This window comes from Perissodus microlepis, chromosome 23 (assembly GCF_051167445.1).
Source record: "Perissodus microlepis isolate ML-2025 ecotype Zambia chromosome 23, ASM5116744v1, whole genome shotgun sequence".
NCBI classification, from domain to species: domain Eukaryota; kingdom Metazoa; phylum Chordata; class Actinopteri; order Cichliformes; family Cichlidae; genus Perissodus; species Perissodus microlepis.
In genome coordinates, this window is record NC_140482.1 from 6,003,890 (window position 1) to 6,021,923 (window position 18,034).

The 18,034-nt window shown below is 39.4% G+C and overlaps 1 protein-coding gene across 3 annotated transcripts in view; it reads right to left on the minus strand.

The window, feature by feature from the left end:
• The window catches only part of atp11a (ATPase phospholipid transporting 11A), a 47,162-nt gene that overhangs the window by 20,801 nt on the left and 8,327 nt on the right, over nt 1-18,034 (minus strand). For all 3 annotated transcript variants that reach the window (XM_084920971.1, XM_084920970.1, XM_084920972.1), the window contains exon 2: nt 615-737. In XM_084920971.1, the coding sequence (XP_084777097.1) occupies nt 615-737 (123 nt within the window). The remainder of the gene's footprint in view (nt 1-614; nt 738-18,034) is intronic.

Genomic DNA, 18,034 nt, shown 5'->3' on the forward strand with positions numbered 1-18,034 from the left:
TTACATCCAGGTCAGAAATCTAGGCTTCTTTCATTTACAGCTTGTAAAACTAAAATTAATGTTCATGCAGCATAGCTTCAGTTTATAACAAGCTGACATTTAGACTGGAGGGACAGAATTAATCAACAGAAAGTCCACTCCAAGACCAGCTTAGCAGTTGGAACCAGCATAAATACCAGCTGGTTCTACCAGTCCCTGATGCTGTTTGGTATAATGGTATAATCAAGCATACCAGTACAAATATACAATATATATTTTCAAAAAGCTGGGGAGGACCTAAACTGATCACTGAAATTAAAACACAGCACAGAGTGTTCTTTCCCAAAAAACAGCTCATTCACTGAATAGTCTTTGTCCCATTACCAAGTAGAAGTCGCCCACGCTTTAAAAACAAAGCATGAATAGTGCTGGAGTACTAACAGCTCTGTTCTGTTGTGTCCTTTTGTTTAGACACTGATGCTGCGCTCAAATCATAATTGATTTTAAAGCTGAAAGAATAAAACCTGTTTGCACGTTCTTCACCTCTAAACTCTCATGATATTGCAGGCGGATCCTGATAAAGCAAATCCTGCTTTGAATATGTGTGCATCTGTGTGGGTGGGTGTTTCACTGACCTTTGAAGAGACTATTCTGTTGTCAGGAAATCTTTGCTGTATAAAAGCTTCAGTTCCTGGAGGAGGCTCCTTATGTCCAATGTAAATTGTCCGGCTATCGACCCAGTTCTCCTCCCCGACACACTATGGGAGGAAAGACACAGAACAAGTTTGACTATCCTGCAGCATACATGATGGTTTCATGTAGTATCAGTTTATATTGTCATTGTTTTAGTTTAGACAGTATGCAGCATGCTGACAGACATCTGTGAGGACTAGTGTGTACGTACCGTACGGGACACACAAAAACAGACTCACAAACATTGAGAGAGAATTACAATGAATGAGTTATTTCTTCTCAATCAATGAGAGCCTTTGTTGCCACAGATACACAGACCTGCATGTGACTAAGACTGGAATGCATTACACACACACACACACACACACACACACACACACACACACACACACACACACAACACAGATGAAACAGCAGGATTGTGTCTCTCTGCCCTGATGCTGCTATTTTGTTATTTAGACAACCCTTTGTTTGTTTGTTTGTTTGTTTGTTTGTTTGTTTGTTTGTTTGTTTGTTTTTATTTCTTTTTGGTCTTCAGGGTAGAAAAATAATATTTTCATCACAATTACCATAACATGTGTTAAATCATATAGTTCCTAAATACATAAACTCCTTCCTTGTAGTATTTTATTTTAAAGCCTCTAATGCTAATATTTATTTTTATTTTTTTGTAAAAAGTGATGTCTTTTACACAAAACATATTAATCTAAATCATTCAACTTAGTCTAGATTTCCTTTGCACAATTGTTTGAATGAAAACTAGAAAACACTTTCAGCCATTCAGTTTATATGTGATAAAGACAAACTTGAATACTCAAAGTTAACATGTGGTAGATTAGCAGTGGTGAGAATGCAAAGGACAAACTCAATCATTCAGCATGTCGTTCTAACGCTAACAGCTAAACCTCAAAATGTCAGGCAAACTGGTTTAAAATATTTAAGGCAGGTCTGGACCTGCATGAGAAACACTTGATGGTCCGCTACCTCTGATGTCAACACAATCTTTCCCACTAACCCTGAGAAAGAAATCAGTTACCTAATATTTTTTCAAATCCACGCCAACACAAATATGCAGGTAGAGCACCTTTCTACAACTATTTTCATCCTCTTTTGGTGCTCATTGACATTTTCATTTGACACAATTTAAAGAGGCCCGGAAGTGCCGCAATTCAAACAAACTGCTTTGTGCTCTGCTGCATTTATGTGAAATTTATAGGCACTTACAAAGCAAGCATTTACATACAAAACAGGCTGTTTGGATTCCTCCATCAACAAATGACTGTGGCTCCGGTTAATGGCTTTAGATAACAAATGGGTGACCCTGAACATCTCAGCGTGGAGCATTTTGTCTGACATCTCAGCTCTGCTGCCACAAGGACAGCTGTTTATATTATATCATATTTCACTTTTGATTTATTGACCCCTTCCTTTCTTTCCATTTTATATTTTATTGAGCTGCTTTTGTGCAATTTTAAACATTTTCTGAGCTATTGTTTTGTGATGTTGTATTTGTTTTTATTGGGATTTTATTTTCCTTTTCATGATTTTGGCTACTGTGACAAAGAATCTGCCCAACGTTTGAGCATAAATAAAGTATATATTTCACCTCTGAACATGAATATCAGCAACCTCAGAGCTCTACACAATATAACATCAGTCCTCTCACACGTAGCTCTTTGTATTTTCTCTAAAATTTCAATGATTCAATCTTCACTTCTTATCCACAAGTACTCTAATCATAAGATTTATGCACAGTGTAGTTACTGTATAAAAAGCTCCAGGTGTGTAAAATGATTAGAAGATAACACACTTTGTTTACAGTCAATGAAGTACAGGTAGCTTCCATGACATGAAATTACATTTGAAATACCTGCAACAATCTATCTGTTTTCAGGGTCAGAGGGGGGCTGGAGAGCACCCTGAACAAGTAACCAATCACTCACAGCGCTAACACAGACAGACAATCCCTCACATCTACTCTAATGTAGAATCACCAGTTAACCTAGCACGCATGTCTCTGGGCTATGAGAGGAAGGAGGCATACAGGAGAGAAACCAGCCTGCATATGCAGACTGTACACAGAAATGCCCCTGATGGCCAGCAGCCTCAAACCCAGAGCCTTCCTGCTCTGAGGCGATATTGCCAAATATTGCATCAACCTTTATTTCCTTTGTCAAAAACAATGAACAAATACTATTTTAGCCTTCATATTTCTGTTTGAAAAATGTCCTTAATAACCGTGGTTGTAGTCTTTTAAGATGAGAAGGGTCATCCAAAGCTTCAACCAAACAGTCTGAATTATATCTAGACAGCCATGTCATGGCAGGCAGCAGCCATCTGGCCATTTTGACCTGAAGTAACCAGAATGAAAAGCAGGCCTGGGCACCTAAGTCTGTCTCTCTCATTTTAGCCATTTCCTGCACATATTACAACTGTCAGTGTCAGCAATCACAACAAATAAACACAGCGAGTCGTTTAATTTGTCCTCAAATCATCGCCCTGCACACACACACACACACGCACACACACACACACAGAGGCTAACGAGAGGTGACAGTAATCTGTGGCCAGTGAATGAGATTGTGTGTCAAGAGGCTGCATGGCCCAGTTTTTTTACTTTTGCTCTTTCTGTCTTTTACACACACACACACACACACACACACACACACACACACACACACACACACAGAGAGAGAGAGAAACAAGTTAACTTGCAGCTCTAAGATTACCTTGTTTAGGATGGAGGTCCATTTATATCCCGTGACCTCCAATTATCTATGTGACATAGTAAAGGAATAATGGAAATGGAAGGAACGGGAAGACTAAAAGCAAAATGGAAACTGATGAATACTGGCATATAAAGCTTGAACCATCTGCCTACTTCCCTCTCTTCCTTGCTAAAAGCTATTGTCGATGCCCTATTGAGACCAAAGGTGCTAAAACCGGAGTTTAATTTCTGTGCTGACATTTAGATCGGTTCACATCATGTGCCTCACAAGCCGTTCTATAATAAATCCAAACCAACATCATCCATCATATCTGACAATCACCACACTCTGATATCTCTGTGAAGACGGGGATGAAAACCAGATAGCACGGACAGCTTGCCAATCCTGACACCCACACAGTGTTGCTGTTCCTCCTCTTCTCTCCCACCTGCCTGCTCCGTCTGCTTCACCTCACACATTTCTTACATATTTCCTGTTAGCTGTCTGCTTATGGAAGACAGCCATATTTCTATACAAGACTCTGGCTGGTGAACTATATAATATCTAGCATGCAGCAGAAAGTATTTCTCATTTCTGTCATACAGTTACTAATGAAAAAAGACAGAAGGAAGGGGGCAGTTAATGTTGTTGTGGTTTTATAATCAATCAATGCATATTGTGGCCCAATATAAACATGTTGCATAATAACAGTTAGTAGGAGATGCTCCGATTATTAACTCATAATTGGTAGCAGCGCCTAAGCTTAATATTAGGATCTTGTTCACAAATGTAGCACCTACAGGAGGCAGTACCCCCTTTCTTCTGTGTGAACACTATGGATTTGAGGACCATCACAGTACTAAGAGCTGTTTTTTTTGTGTGTTTTTAGCTCATAGTACCATTCCTAGTGTAACAGGAAGTTTGAGTGTTGTAGATGTAAAATGGTTGCTCCAGATGTACGCCTAAACATCAGCAGCTCTTAATATTAGTGTTGAAAAAAATTAGAATTAAACCTAAATGAAGTGAACAAGCTGAAAAGTTTAGGCTTTTTTGACCCTATTAAATATTAAAATATTTACCAGCAATACCCTTGAACTTCCTACAAGGAGAATCAATAAAGAGCGACACTGAAGAAGCTGAAACAGGATTAAAAACAGGGATAAATGAAAAAAGGTATCAAAACAAGAGGCGATGTTGGAAAACTAGCTGCTGGCCAGCTTTTGTATTACTTCAGAGTTTCTATTCGTGGGGCAAATGCAAGCAAAAATTAAAAATAAATAAGGATTCGAAGGCAAATAGCTCCCAGGGGACCTACTCAGAGGGTACTTATCCTCAGACAGTCCCCAGAAGAGTTTGGTCTGAGGTGGCTAATTAGACTAAATTACTGCGCTGCTTCAGTTTGTTTCATCCAAACTACTGAATGGATTAAAGGGATGAATCCCGGGATAATTGTTCTTTTTTTTTAGTGATAAAGTCAGCCGTCTTATCTGTGATACAGATCAGCAACTGCACAACTATACTAACTATACACTATTACTACCAGTGCAGTAATGCTGCATGACTATTGTTTAAAAGCTGAGCGAAAAGTTGCGCAGAACAATGAATTTGTTTGGATGTTATGATCATTTCAGAAATCTGTATTGATCAGTGTTGTTTTTCTTTAGTCTAACCAGATGGCACTCCACAAGAATCAGTGGGCCTTCTCTCTCGCTGTCCATGTTGCCGGTAATGCAACTTTATTGGTTTTCTCACCTCTTTCCTCTCCGTCTCTCACCACAATCGGTCGGCCTCTAAGTCCACATTCTCTCTCCTATCGATTATGTTTAGCTTTCATCCGGATTTGAGCTTTTTACATCAAAGGCTGTCTGCGTTTAATCAAATAAAATAGCATCTTTACAAAATAAAAGCGGGGCTTATAAAATAAAGCTCTGCCGTATTAGCTCTGGCTTTTCGACTTTGAATGTAACTGGAAACTTCGGGCTATTCTGGACCTTGATAATCACTATTAGCAGAGGTTCACGTTTCAGGACGTGGGAGGTTTCAGGGGCGTATTTATAGTTGGAAGGGAAACATTTGTGGTCAGGAGAGAAAGATGGAGAGAGCTCAGAGGCTTTGTTCGTGTCTGTCTCACTCAGCACCCATATTCACTTTCCTGAATGTTAGTGGAAAGCGACAGGCTCACATACGAGGACTAACACATCCCTGCAACATCAAAAGACAACTGAGAAGCCATGCATGAACAATGGCATATAACGTTACCTGTGCAGACACAAGGTATATTTAGACAAGCCTAACTTGTGCTGTCATTGTGTGTCTGTGTCTGTGTGTCTGCATAATACAAGAATGATGAGGTAAGCCCACCCAGTGTCAACATTAACGTAACAGGCACCGGGCTTATTTTAGGAATTTCACATTTAGATTTAGCGCCTGAATGTACACACAGGTGCAAAGATCAGCGGCACAAGTCTCTGAGAGTCTTAGGAAGTGAAATTAACTCTTCGAATGTTATTTTTTATGTATTATAGCTTTTTAAGTGACAGCATCACAGCTGTCACTATTGTTTTTATTAGTAGTAGTAATATTATTATTAGTAAAGGGCAACAAATATAATACTAGGTTCCATTCCTCTGTGCTCTCGTTCTGTAATCTGGATATGATTACTTAAGGTTTTTGATTTTGCAAAAAAATAAAGTAATATAAAAGTAAATAAAGTAAATTCATTTCATTGTTTCTGTTAACCTCTGATTTGCTGTTAATCACTTACACCCTATGGAAAATATGACTGAATACTCAAAATATAGGCAGAAAAGGGTGAAAAAAACTACTTGATTAAAACAGGATTGTTTCCAGGCACTGACTACGAGCACCCACATTACCATAATATAATCACAAACAAAGTGAATACCTATAATCAGCTGTACCTGCGTATCTGTATTTCTGTTAGATTTAAAATGTTAAAAGATAAACATGAAGTGAAAAAAGGAGACTAAAAGGTCATCCAGTGCATCACATTATTCTGACTTAGATCTCATTTAAATGTGTGAATACGTCAGAGTTTTAATAAATCGCACACTTTTAAAATGCCTTGAGAACTGAACGCAGCATTTGAGAGCCAGAAACTGAAGGCCCACTGTGACAAGTAACAGAGGGCCATATTGTAAACAGGAAAACATTGACCCACCCACTCACACACAAGACGCTTCCTGCAACAGACACACACCCCACCCCCGACCCCACCAACCAAGACACAGAGGAGCAACAAATTCATGTGTGAAAGAGAACGAGAGACGATGCTCGACAGGCAGGACCCAGAGAAGAGAGACAGTTGATATGGTTCCTTCCATCAATACCAACAAAAGAGATGTTATTTTGATTAGATAAGGCATACCTATGTGTTTGCTCTCCAACGAGACATTGGAGTACCTGTTGAGAGGATTTTCATTACGTGGATTGTTTCATTATTGGGCTCTTTTGGTATGTGCCCAGCTACGGAAATGACAGCTGGTAAATACAGAAAGATCCATAAAAATCCATAATCACAGCAGCACATGGCCGAGATGTGATTTTAAGATTGACACCAATAGAGCGCACATCAACATTGTCACCTGTAACTCAACTGATAGTTAAAATTATCTTATAATCTTTATTAAATCTATGACGAATGCACCCTTAGGTGAACAAAGGTCATAATTTGGTCTCTTTAATGACTGACACAAACCTCTACAACCTCATCTGGTGTCAACTACATTAGATTAAGTAGACACGAGGTTCTCTGGTGTGTGTGAGTTGGTTAAACTTCCACCCATCTCCACACTACTGAACTCATGACTGAGTGTTTCTCATTTGATCACATGACAAAAATGAGCACATCCACTCTACATATCTGTTCCAGAAAGCCTGGAGCTTATTAAGAGCTGTGCAAGAAATGAGGAAGTGGAGCCACTTCTCTCTTCTCTTACTCATTTTCCTAATCTGAATCATTGTTGTAAGGTTAGAGGGCTAGAAGGTGTGTAACGTAGTTTGTGATTTTGGTTTATATAAATAAAATCAACTTAAAAGAAATAATTTATAATGACCAGGCTGAATGTAGTCAAATTAACACATACTCACTCACTGTACTAACTGCACAATCCAGAAACCAACCTCCACACTGCACTCAGTCAGTGCTGTATGATGCCTGGCAGGTAAAGATAACATTTACAGGACACTGAGCAGCAAAAGAGGAAATCACCACAAAACACACAAACTATTGTTCCTCTGCAGATTTAAAGGCTGAGTTTATCGTTTCCACCGATGACCAGCCCGACATTGTTTTATCTCCCACTGCAACAGGCAGCGCTAAAAATTAGTCAACAGCTTTCAGCCATAAAGCCGATCTACGTTCTGTGTTATACATCATGTTTGCATGTGGAAACACATTCCTCACGTGTCTCATGAGTGTTTATTATCGCTCAGCTGCCACTGCGCTACAGAGATAAGGCAAACCAAGCTTTCTTGTCTAAATCACTAGCCGATAAATGCAAAGTGTGTGTGTGCATTAGCAATGACTCATACACTTGAGTCAGATGAGTAGAAAGGTAAATAACTGATAACGAGCAGAAGCGGGGAGATTCTCATACTAACTCTGAACCCATGAATGTTTTCCCATTTTCTACACAAGAAGATTTTTCACACCATCTCTGCGTGGCTTCTCTCAATGGACTTGATAGGAAAAGGCAAAAGAGCAAGCCAGAAATAGCAGTGAGCATGTACTATCATGTGTTTCAGAATTACGTGGGGAGGGTAATAAAACGATTGACTGTTGCACGTCCAGAAAAATAAAATAAAACACCACACAGATGATATGGAGGTTCACTCACCCCGGCTGTCTATAGTTTAATCTTTATGTGTTTGTGATGTTCTGATAAGGGTACAGATATGTGTGTGCAATCATCTTGGCATGTGTGTTACCTGAGTTACAGATTAAAGACCAGCTGTGCGCCCCATCTGTCACAATGTTGTCTAGCCTCACCCAGGCCGCCCTGGCCAGACCAAATGAGATAATGGTAAATCCTCATCATCCAGCCTTAAATGCCTTCAATCAACGCTGTGATTGAACGCTGTGTTCACCCCAGAGAGAAGTTAGCAGTCATGCGTTTGGAGCTGAGTGTCTGGGAAAAGTGATCCAGAAGCCTGTAGTTAAGATTACACTACTTCATCCTTTTTCTAACACAAACTCGAAATAAAATGCTGACTGTTTCCATAATAGGAATTTATGCATTTAAACATGACAAAGCAGCTTGGACTTTCTGTTAATGAAGAGTGTGTGATAGAGCTGATCTTGCCATCAAGTAACCCACCACTAAATTTCTTTCCCATGTTTGAGACCAGAAAAAGGCTCTAAGAATGAGCTCTTAAAAGTTAAAGGGAATGTATAAGTGGCTCCATCTCAGTGACAAAATTGATTAATTGATCTATAGCACAACGTGTACCCAGTCTCCACAATTTCATTTTGTCCATCAGCATTGCATCGCTCTGGCCTCCCCCTGCCATGGTGGCAAGGGGAACTCACAAAGTAAAGGTCAACATTGTAGCAGCAGTGCTTTATGGTGTGAGAGAAGAATTAATTTTGCCAGAGACCTGGAATGGCCATTGTAGCTTTGCAAAACTGCATAATGGGGACACTTTAATTCTGAAAAACACTACTGTGTGTGTGTGTGTGTGTGTGTGTGTGTGAGAGAGAGAGTGTAGGTAAAATACCAAGCCACTATGGCATCATAGAGATCAGACAACACAAAAATAATCAGTTACCCAGAAACTAACTGTGTCTCTGTGTGTCTCCGGGGGATTTAGTGATCTGACTGCTCTCGTCAGTGTTTTGTAACCTTCTACATGCACACACACGCAACCACATGCACACACACAATGGCCTGATCACATGAGAGCACTACTTGTATTAATCAGAGTCAGTGGAATTTACGATTCAGCAGTTGTTCAACCTTTGTGTGTGTGAGAGAGAGAGAACTGTTTTTAACGTAACTCTGCACCTGCATGTCCTTAAAAACTCTTGCATCTGTAGAACTGAGTTAAACCAGGAGCAAAAAGGAGGGAAACACAGGAACGATGTAGCGACAAAGAGCTCCAGTTTCCAGTATTCTTCAGGTCAGCATGAACTCCTTTGCACTACAATGGAAATATTAAGTGCTTTTCTTACTTACTTGCTATTTTTAACGCAACTGCAGTAACTATAGTTGTCACATTTGCTGCATAATTGTTAACACAGCTACATACAGAGTTTTTAATTGCCAGAAAAAAGTTGGCAAGTAATGTTTGCCTAAAAATCATTCTTCTGATCTTGTATGGACCGAATAAATAATCAGAAGATAATCATTTTGTTGTAGCCCCAATTTCTAAACCTGCTACATAAGCTACAACTAATAGTTTAACTGCAACGGCTGCTGTGACCAGGTGTTATTAGTAACACCTCTTTTTTAACAACAACTGCTCTTGTTACCAGTTCTAAGGATTACTTCTCATCCCAACGCTTTCAGCATGCTTATTTAGTCAAAATTTATTATCAGCATCTACAGGTTACGCATCAAAATTCATGCAATAAAATTTCAGTAAACTGTCTCAGTCAGCAACTCCATAATAATAAACTGAGCATCCAGGGCTTCACTCAACTCTTCTTGCCTATTACTGACTGAACGCATCACTCAAAGTGACAGACAGTGTCAATTGTCAAAGACATGCACTATTTATCAACACAATACAAAATTCTTAAGCAATGCTTATAAAGAGCCACAATGCATATTTCTGCAGTACAAAATCTAGTCTGATTCATTCACTGATTGTCTGGATACGTAATGAAATCTGACATTTTGTATTACTGCAGTGATGAACAACAGTATAGTATACTGTGTGGCTTTAATGCATGACTTTTAAAAGACTGAGGTTCAGTTAGATTTAGTACAGCACTCCACAAAAATACTTGAACTAAAAGAAGTTATTACTATTTAAGTGGAAAACATAATTATATTGGATTCCTGGTGACAATATTCACTGAAACCTCCTATAAATCCACTAAAATTAAATGTTTTCTGATTTTAATGAATACGCATAATATAAAAAGAAGTCTTAGTGTCTTGTGCACGTTTAGTCCACAGCTTGTTTCTATAAAAAGACTTAAGACATAACACATAAATGGTTGAGCTAGAATTAAAATTGAACTATAAATCAATTACAGCTTAATAAAATCTCAATAAAATACATGTTATGTTTCATGTTATGAAATGAATCCTAAGGGGAGGTATGTGAGCGTAAACAGCAGGGCTGAAAACTCTGATGAGATCATCCATCACTGAGATAAAATGAGCTGAAATGGACATCCACCTGTCTCCATTCCTTATGTAGGTCAGAAGACCACTCACCAGCTGTGTGTGTGGGTGGGTGGGTGTGAGAAAGAGGCTATGTGATGGTTTGTTTGGTGGTGTTAATGCTTAAACAGCTGAGTAACTTGGTTTGTGAAAAGTGTTATATAATCATTTTATCCACATAAATGAGCTTGAACAAACTTAATTAAATCTACATTCATGTATTACATTAACAAATAAATTATTCTGTAGAATATTCTCTTTCTACAGCCACACAAACCACTGCCACGTAGCCGACCTTTCCTGCTCCATCACCATTTCCTCTCCTTGATAAACTGTTGAAGGACTGTGGGAAAAGGACAAGATAAAGCAGCAGAGGAAGAGAGGAGAAGAACTGGTAACCTCAGCCAGCTTCTGGCAGCTAAACAGAGAAATTCATTAGCCTGGTTTTCACAGAGCACATCTCGGTAGGGGACTGAGATAATATACCTGCTTTACCACAATGTACGCTTGTCTTCCAGTCTCTGTTTTCACCCCCTCTGATGACCCAGAATTACAAATATTCCTTCTTTCCCCTGGAGTTAGACTTGGGAAATCTCTGGGGCAACATATATAGCTGCTGCTGTTGGGCAGTTATTGCCCTCAGTGAAGTGGATGGAGGATAACGCGGGAGAGATACAAGGCAGAAGGCAGACGAGCTAATAGACCAACCACTGTCCTGCTCCTAAGAGCTGGACAGAAGGCCATTGTTGTGGATTTCCTGTCGATAAGCACAGTCATTCTTTGGATAGCAAGGGAGCAAACATACACAGTGCTCAAGCTTGCTTTATTGTCTGTTGTGTGGGTGTGAAAGGAAGGGACTGGAGGAGAGCACTGCTAGGTGTCACATGACCCTCCCATGACTTGACCCAATGCTGTAAATCAAAGGACATGGGAATAAATACATGTTATAATGGTTAAAAGGAGGTTGATAAAGCCTAATATCCTAATATACAATATTATTCACACAAGAATGCAGTATAGATCCCTGTATAGATAAGCAGTCTATGAATAGCAACAAAACCAGTTAACAAATCTGGATACAGAAACCTTTTTTGGCACAACAGGTTCAAGAACAGAAACACAAAATATCACCGAATCCAACCAACAACAGTGAATGCATATATCCAGCGAGAACTATTAAAACCAAAAAGAAAAAGCATTTATACCACAACATCTGCCATCTCCTTCCTCTCAAGTTAAACATGTCTGTGTTTGTGTTGAGTACCCAGGTCACACTAAGTGCTTGCATTGATCTGTGGACATTCAGTTGGCTTTAAATAACTGCAGCACTTTCACTTAAAGGAAGTATGTGCTTATGACTTGGTAGTGCTGCTCAGCTTTTGCAGTGATAGCGCTGAGCAAAGGGGCGAGCTATAATAAGAGGTGCACTAAAGCTATCAGGAGGTTTAAGAATATCTCAATCAAGCCTAAACATCTTGTCAAAACAGACTTTTAAAGGGGACATATTATGCCCTACACACACAGGCAGCATGGGCGCCATAGCGGTAAGGAACTGTTGCTCCTGGGTTTCACTATGCTGGCATGTGTTCTCTCTGAGCAACAGTTCCTTACCGCTATGGCGCCCATGCTGCCTGTGTGTGTAGGGCATAATATGTCCCCTTTAAAAGTCTTTTTTGACAAGATGTTTAGGCTTGATTGAGATATTCTTAAACCTCCTGATAGCTTTAGTGCACCTCTTATTATAGCTCGCAGTGATAGCGCTGAGCAAAGGGGCGAGCTAAAAAGACAAACACCTCTGTATTTAAATAAGTTTTAGATGTGAGAATGTGAAAGTTTGTCATCTGTCTCCATGTGTTCTGTAATGAACTTGTGAGTGGCAACCTTTCCAGGATTTACTCCTCCCCTCACCAAGTGACAGTTGGGATAGACTCCAGCCCACCCTGAATTGGATAAGCAGTTAAGAAAATGGATGAATATACACTCTTACAATGACGAAGGCTCATACTGAACAAAAATGTGAGAGCTCAAGCTTTTCAAAATGCTCCTAGCACTGTGTCCGAGTATGATGTCACAGAGAGCGGATATCGCTACTATGGTCACCTACACTCACACTCCAATCAAACCTTCTGTTTGTGAGCGGCTACTAACTCAGAGTCAAGTGTACCTAAATGGAGGAAGGATGGAGTTAAAATAGCTTGTTTCAGATAGATGGTGAACTGAGGGACTGCACCAAGGCACAACATAAATCTTAGAAAAAAAGAATCATTTTGCAAAAGCTATTAGAATAGAGACAAAATAAAAACCTAGAATACAATTCATAAATTAACATAATACACTTTAAATATCTGCATGGAAATCAACAGCTTCAAAAACACAATTGGCAGTGCATACATTGACAAATGTTTGTGTCACTGGGTATCGTCATTGGCATGTTGTTAATACATGCAGAATACTTTGTGCAGTAAGCAGGATAACGGCTCAGCAGCCCAGCCTGAGTAAACACATGAGCTCTTGGTATGGTACAGGGTTAAATATGAAGCATCAACCAGCTGGAGAAAGGTACTCCATACATTCACATTTCTGGGAGAATCTAAGAGTTAGATAAGATGATTGAAACCACATCTAGAAGATGAGCTTAACTTAGCACCAGGACTGACTGCAGTTCGGTTGAACAAAATATACAAAAAAAATGTTTTTTTAAACAGGTGTTATATTATCCTGAGTGAATCGTCCAACTGCAAAGAAATTGCAGAAAATTGACAGCACTATTAGTGTACACGTATTTTACCTCTCTCAGTTTCACTTCCTGCAGTAACATCAGACCTTCTACGAATCTCTGAGGACATCAGAGAAAACTACCAAAATGCTTTTATATCTCTTCTTCCGACATGTTTACTTCTCAACTTTTCATTCTCCTCGTCTCTTTCCTTCTCGTTAATGGGAGCCTTCTCTAATGTTTGTCCTAGGGGCACCTCTTCCTAATGGTGTTTATTATACTGTTTGTCTTAGCAGCAATCATCCTCACACACGTGCACACACAGGGAGTATATGAAATCTCTGTCTACCAATGCACCTTCACATCCCATTATAAGTGCTCCAAGTGATCATTATTTTAAACTTAATTAATATCGCACAACTGTGAAAATTTCCACTATGGTCTCCCACAGCCCAAGGCACTTTTATGAAATAAGTGTTTAATTGCTCCAAATAAAAAGAAGGAGAAACAAACTAATATTATCGACTAAAAATACCCTCAAAATTGCAGAATTATCACTGAGAAAAAACAAAACAAATCATTTCCAGTTTTCACTGTCTATACAAAGACAAAGTGACTCATCTTACAACATCTTTAAACACGTCATTACTTCCCCAGCAACATAAGCTAAATAAGCTGACTGTGTGACTCAACCCAACTTAAAAAACATTGTTCAAATATTTCAGCATTTTTGTAAACTTTCCAAAATCTGGGTTCAGGAGAGCTTCCCATACAGCGTGTCATCAGCTCCCTGGGTTACTGCTGTGTTAATAAAACTGCGTCACAGTGGAGCATATTCAGGGAAATAAAGTCTAGCATGAATCATCCTCTTCAGTCTTATTGGCCTTCAAACTCCACTCATTCTCTGGCAAACAGAAACTGTAGCTAAGCTGTAGTTTAGGTTGTGCTATGAGGAGTAAGTGTGTGTATGTGTCCCTGTTGAACTTATTTCTAACTGGTCCATTTTTCCAGTTGTTTGAACTGATCCAGGCTCAGTGGAATTTAAATCGATCACATGATGTTCAACTGATAAAAAACTGGAGTCAAAACCTGCTTCAGGCCTCTCTCTTTTTGTTTCCATTCAAGTTTAATGAAACTTTTGAAAAGCTGTTAAACAAGTATCAGTATTTCCTAACAGATCATCAAATTAGTTTTTCTGAATGAATGCAGTGTCTTCTGTTTTTACTGTATTTACATTTAAAGATTAAAATCATGCAGAAATCATGTTCTCTTTTAACAATATAAATTTTTCTGTTTGAGTGGACATCGTTCAAAGTTATGTCCTGATAAGTATTCTTTCGCATTTAAGTGGAAACCCACTAATTTCCTTCAGCAACATGTGGAGCATGTGCTATGGAGTATTATCACAATTTGTGCAAAAAAAGTTGCATAAAGCCTTTTGTTGCTCTACGGTAAAATCCTGTAAATTACCACAATAATGCCACCTGTCTTCCACTCCTTTGTCTTCCTGGTTAAACAAGTAAGAAGAATGAGTGGAACTGAAAACACAGCATCCTCCGCTCCAGCGCTTCAGACATTTTATTTTTAAACTAGCTGTTGTGATTCTGACAGTGCAGTGTTAAATCACTGAGGTGCTCTCTTAGGTCCAGATATCTAATAGTCTGTTACATTGAATTACATTTTGAGAGAAGAGTGACTCGCTCCAGTTCGGTGAACGAAAACAGGGCGACACAAAAACTTGAGACTCTTCAAACTTTTGCTGGACTGCGATCATCATCTGATGTCTCGGTAATCCTTGGAGATGGCTGTTCTGCTCTTTAGGGGTATTGTGTATTTGTTCTATGCTTTGTGTTGATGTGGTACATTTCTTTTCACTTTTGTTCAGTTCAGTTGAGCTTCATTGCTCTGTGCTACTCGTGGTGCTACACTCTCATGCACCCCCATGAATCCTGCTGCCCTTCCATGTCACCTAAGAAGGCAAATTCACACACACACACACACTCGATGAGAGTGAGCTGCACCCGAATAAAGGAGAAAATTACTATATGGTCAGTTTGTTCTTCATCTCCTTGACAACCATGAGATTACGTCTTCCTGTTTTTCATCCTCTGCACCCACTGACTCTATTACTGCATCTTAATGTCTGAATCATCATTTTGTCTGTCATCCACCATCCTCTAAAATCCTCTTGTCTGACTTCTACTGAAAGCAGTGGGGTCAATTTTGTGGTCAATTAAAGACGACAACACATGTTTTATAAACTTTTTAGCAACAATTCCCAGCTTCTCAACCCCCACCCCCACCCCCCAAAAAAAAAAAAAAAAATTCACAGCATAGCAGGTCAGTGGGTGGAGGGAAGCTAATGACATCATGTGGCTCCCATTACATCAATCACCTGACAGCGGCCAAGCAGCATGGTGGAAATACATTCCTAAACTGCTTCTTCTGCATGGATTCTCTGTGGGTTTCAGATAATAAGAGCCCCAGTGTAGTAGTTTTTCATATTGTATGCATAGTCACAATTACATAATATGAATAAAGTGGCTCTCAACACCTTTCTACTGGCTGTTCACTGAAGGATGATGCTTCAGCTGCGGGTCAAAACAACCAGCCATGAAACAAAGTGAATGACTTCCTGAACATAAAGCAGTTAAAATATTAAAAAATGCACCGTCGCCTTTGCTGTAGGAAGAACATCATGTTGGTTTGATGCATAAATCCTGGAACAAGTCCAGTCCTCTCAGGAGCACATCTACTCCACCACCAGCGTACCCTCTGCTATTTTTATCATGCTGCTGTAGTTGAGTTGTACATACATTGTGTGAACTATAAGAGTTACTCCTCCTTAAATATATATTATTCAGCTGAAAATAACAGTACTATGGAGATATTACACACCCAGCAACAGGCCCTGTATATTATTATTAAATATATGTTTTGTCTTCGGTTTTTGCTTAACTATAATTCCAAATCTTGATCGAACAACAGCACTTTATCCATTCTTGCAAATCAATCAAGCATATTTAGATTTAATACCTGATCTTGATCCACAATATGAGAAATATTGTTGGGTTGCAGATTTATAGGTGCCCTCTTTTGCTTGTGGTATTTGTGCTCAAATATTCATGTGGTGATAATTTATTCATGTTAAAATGCTGCATGTGGCGTGTTTCAGTGATTTACTTTATCATTTGGGTTCACTCACAGTAATTCTGCAATCAGGGCAATATCTATATTGTTATTCTGTGCTATCCTTCTTCCAGTCCTTTCCACTGTCAGATATAAGACATTTGCAGCACTACATATATTACAGTTCATAATTAAGCATTATCAAGGCGTCACTGGAAACTGAAAATACATCTGCACAGTCCTTTGTGTGTCCTAACTATTATTTCACTTGGGGCTGAATGTTTTCTGGCAGACTGACAGTCTGAGCAGTTAGATCACAGTCATCTACTGATGGGTTCCTGCTAAAGTGCATTCAAAATGTTATAATTCATGTTGTTTCAATGTGCATCAGCTGCTCAACTATGGAAACCACTTAAGAAACCAGTAGCTGTAGCTTGATGTTGAGCACCAACATGAGATTCACTTGTATGTATCATCTGGTTCCCAGATAGTAATATTGGCTAGTTTGTATTTTGTAGCCTAGCAACAAATGCATCTTCAGGAGGGGGCTTTGGTGTCTTTGATAAGTTGTTGCTCAACAGAATGCTGCAAGGCTTTGAACTGTAAACACAGCTTTACAAGTGCTCTCTTCAAACGTCTTTGAAAAGCTTTTAACTTTCCCTGAAAGTGCAGGAGGCTGGTACCATGCAATAATTACTATTATTATTCATGAAAAGAAAGATAAAATGAATACAAACAAGGATGACTTCAACTACTGATCATTATACTTACAATTCTGCACCAATACAACATTACTGCACTAGCTGGGATGTCAGCAAATGTATACCTAATCACTGTCCAAAGATCATACCACAATTACTGTTTTCATGCACCTGTGGTAGAAGGCTGGAGATATACCCTTTATGTATTTCAAAGCAAGATTAGGCCGTCAAAAAAATGATATTTTTAGCAGTGATCAGCAGCAAATATTCTAATTGTTGTTCCATGCAGTGATTTAAGCTGGCTCCACTTTTAGAGCCATATGGAAGAATTTGGTCAGAGAGCTGCAGTTTGCTGCTTTGTGACTTTAATGAATAAAACAAAGGAGACAGAGAGAGCTGCACAGGATGAGCAAGGACGAATTTGCAGTTTTCTTTGTTTTTTTGTGTTTTTAAAAAAAAAAAAAAAAACACCCATCTCGCCCCTGCGGGCGGTTTATCCTTCAAGCTCGGGTCCTCTACCAGAGGCCTGGGAGCTTGAGGGTCCTGCGCAGTATCTTAGCTGTTCCTAGGACTGCGCTCTTCTGGACAGAGATCTCCGATGTTGTTCCCGGGATCTGCTGGAGCCACTCGCCTAGCTTGGGAGTCACCGCACCTAGTGCTCCGATTACCACGGGGACCACCGTCACCTTCACCCTCCACATCCTCTCGAGCTCTTCTCTGAGCCCTTGGTATTTCTCCAGCTTCTCGTGTTCC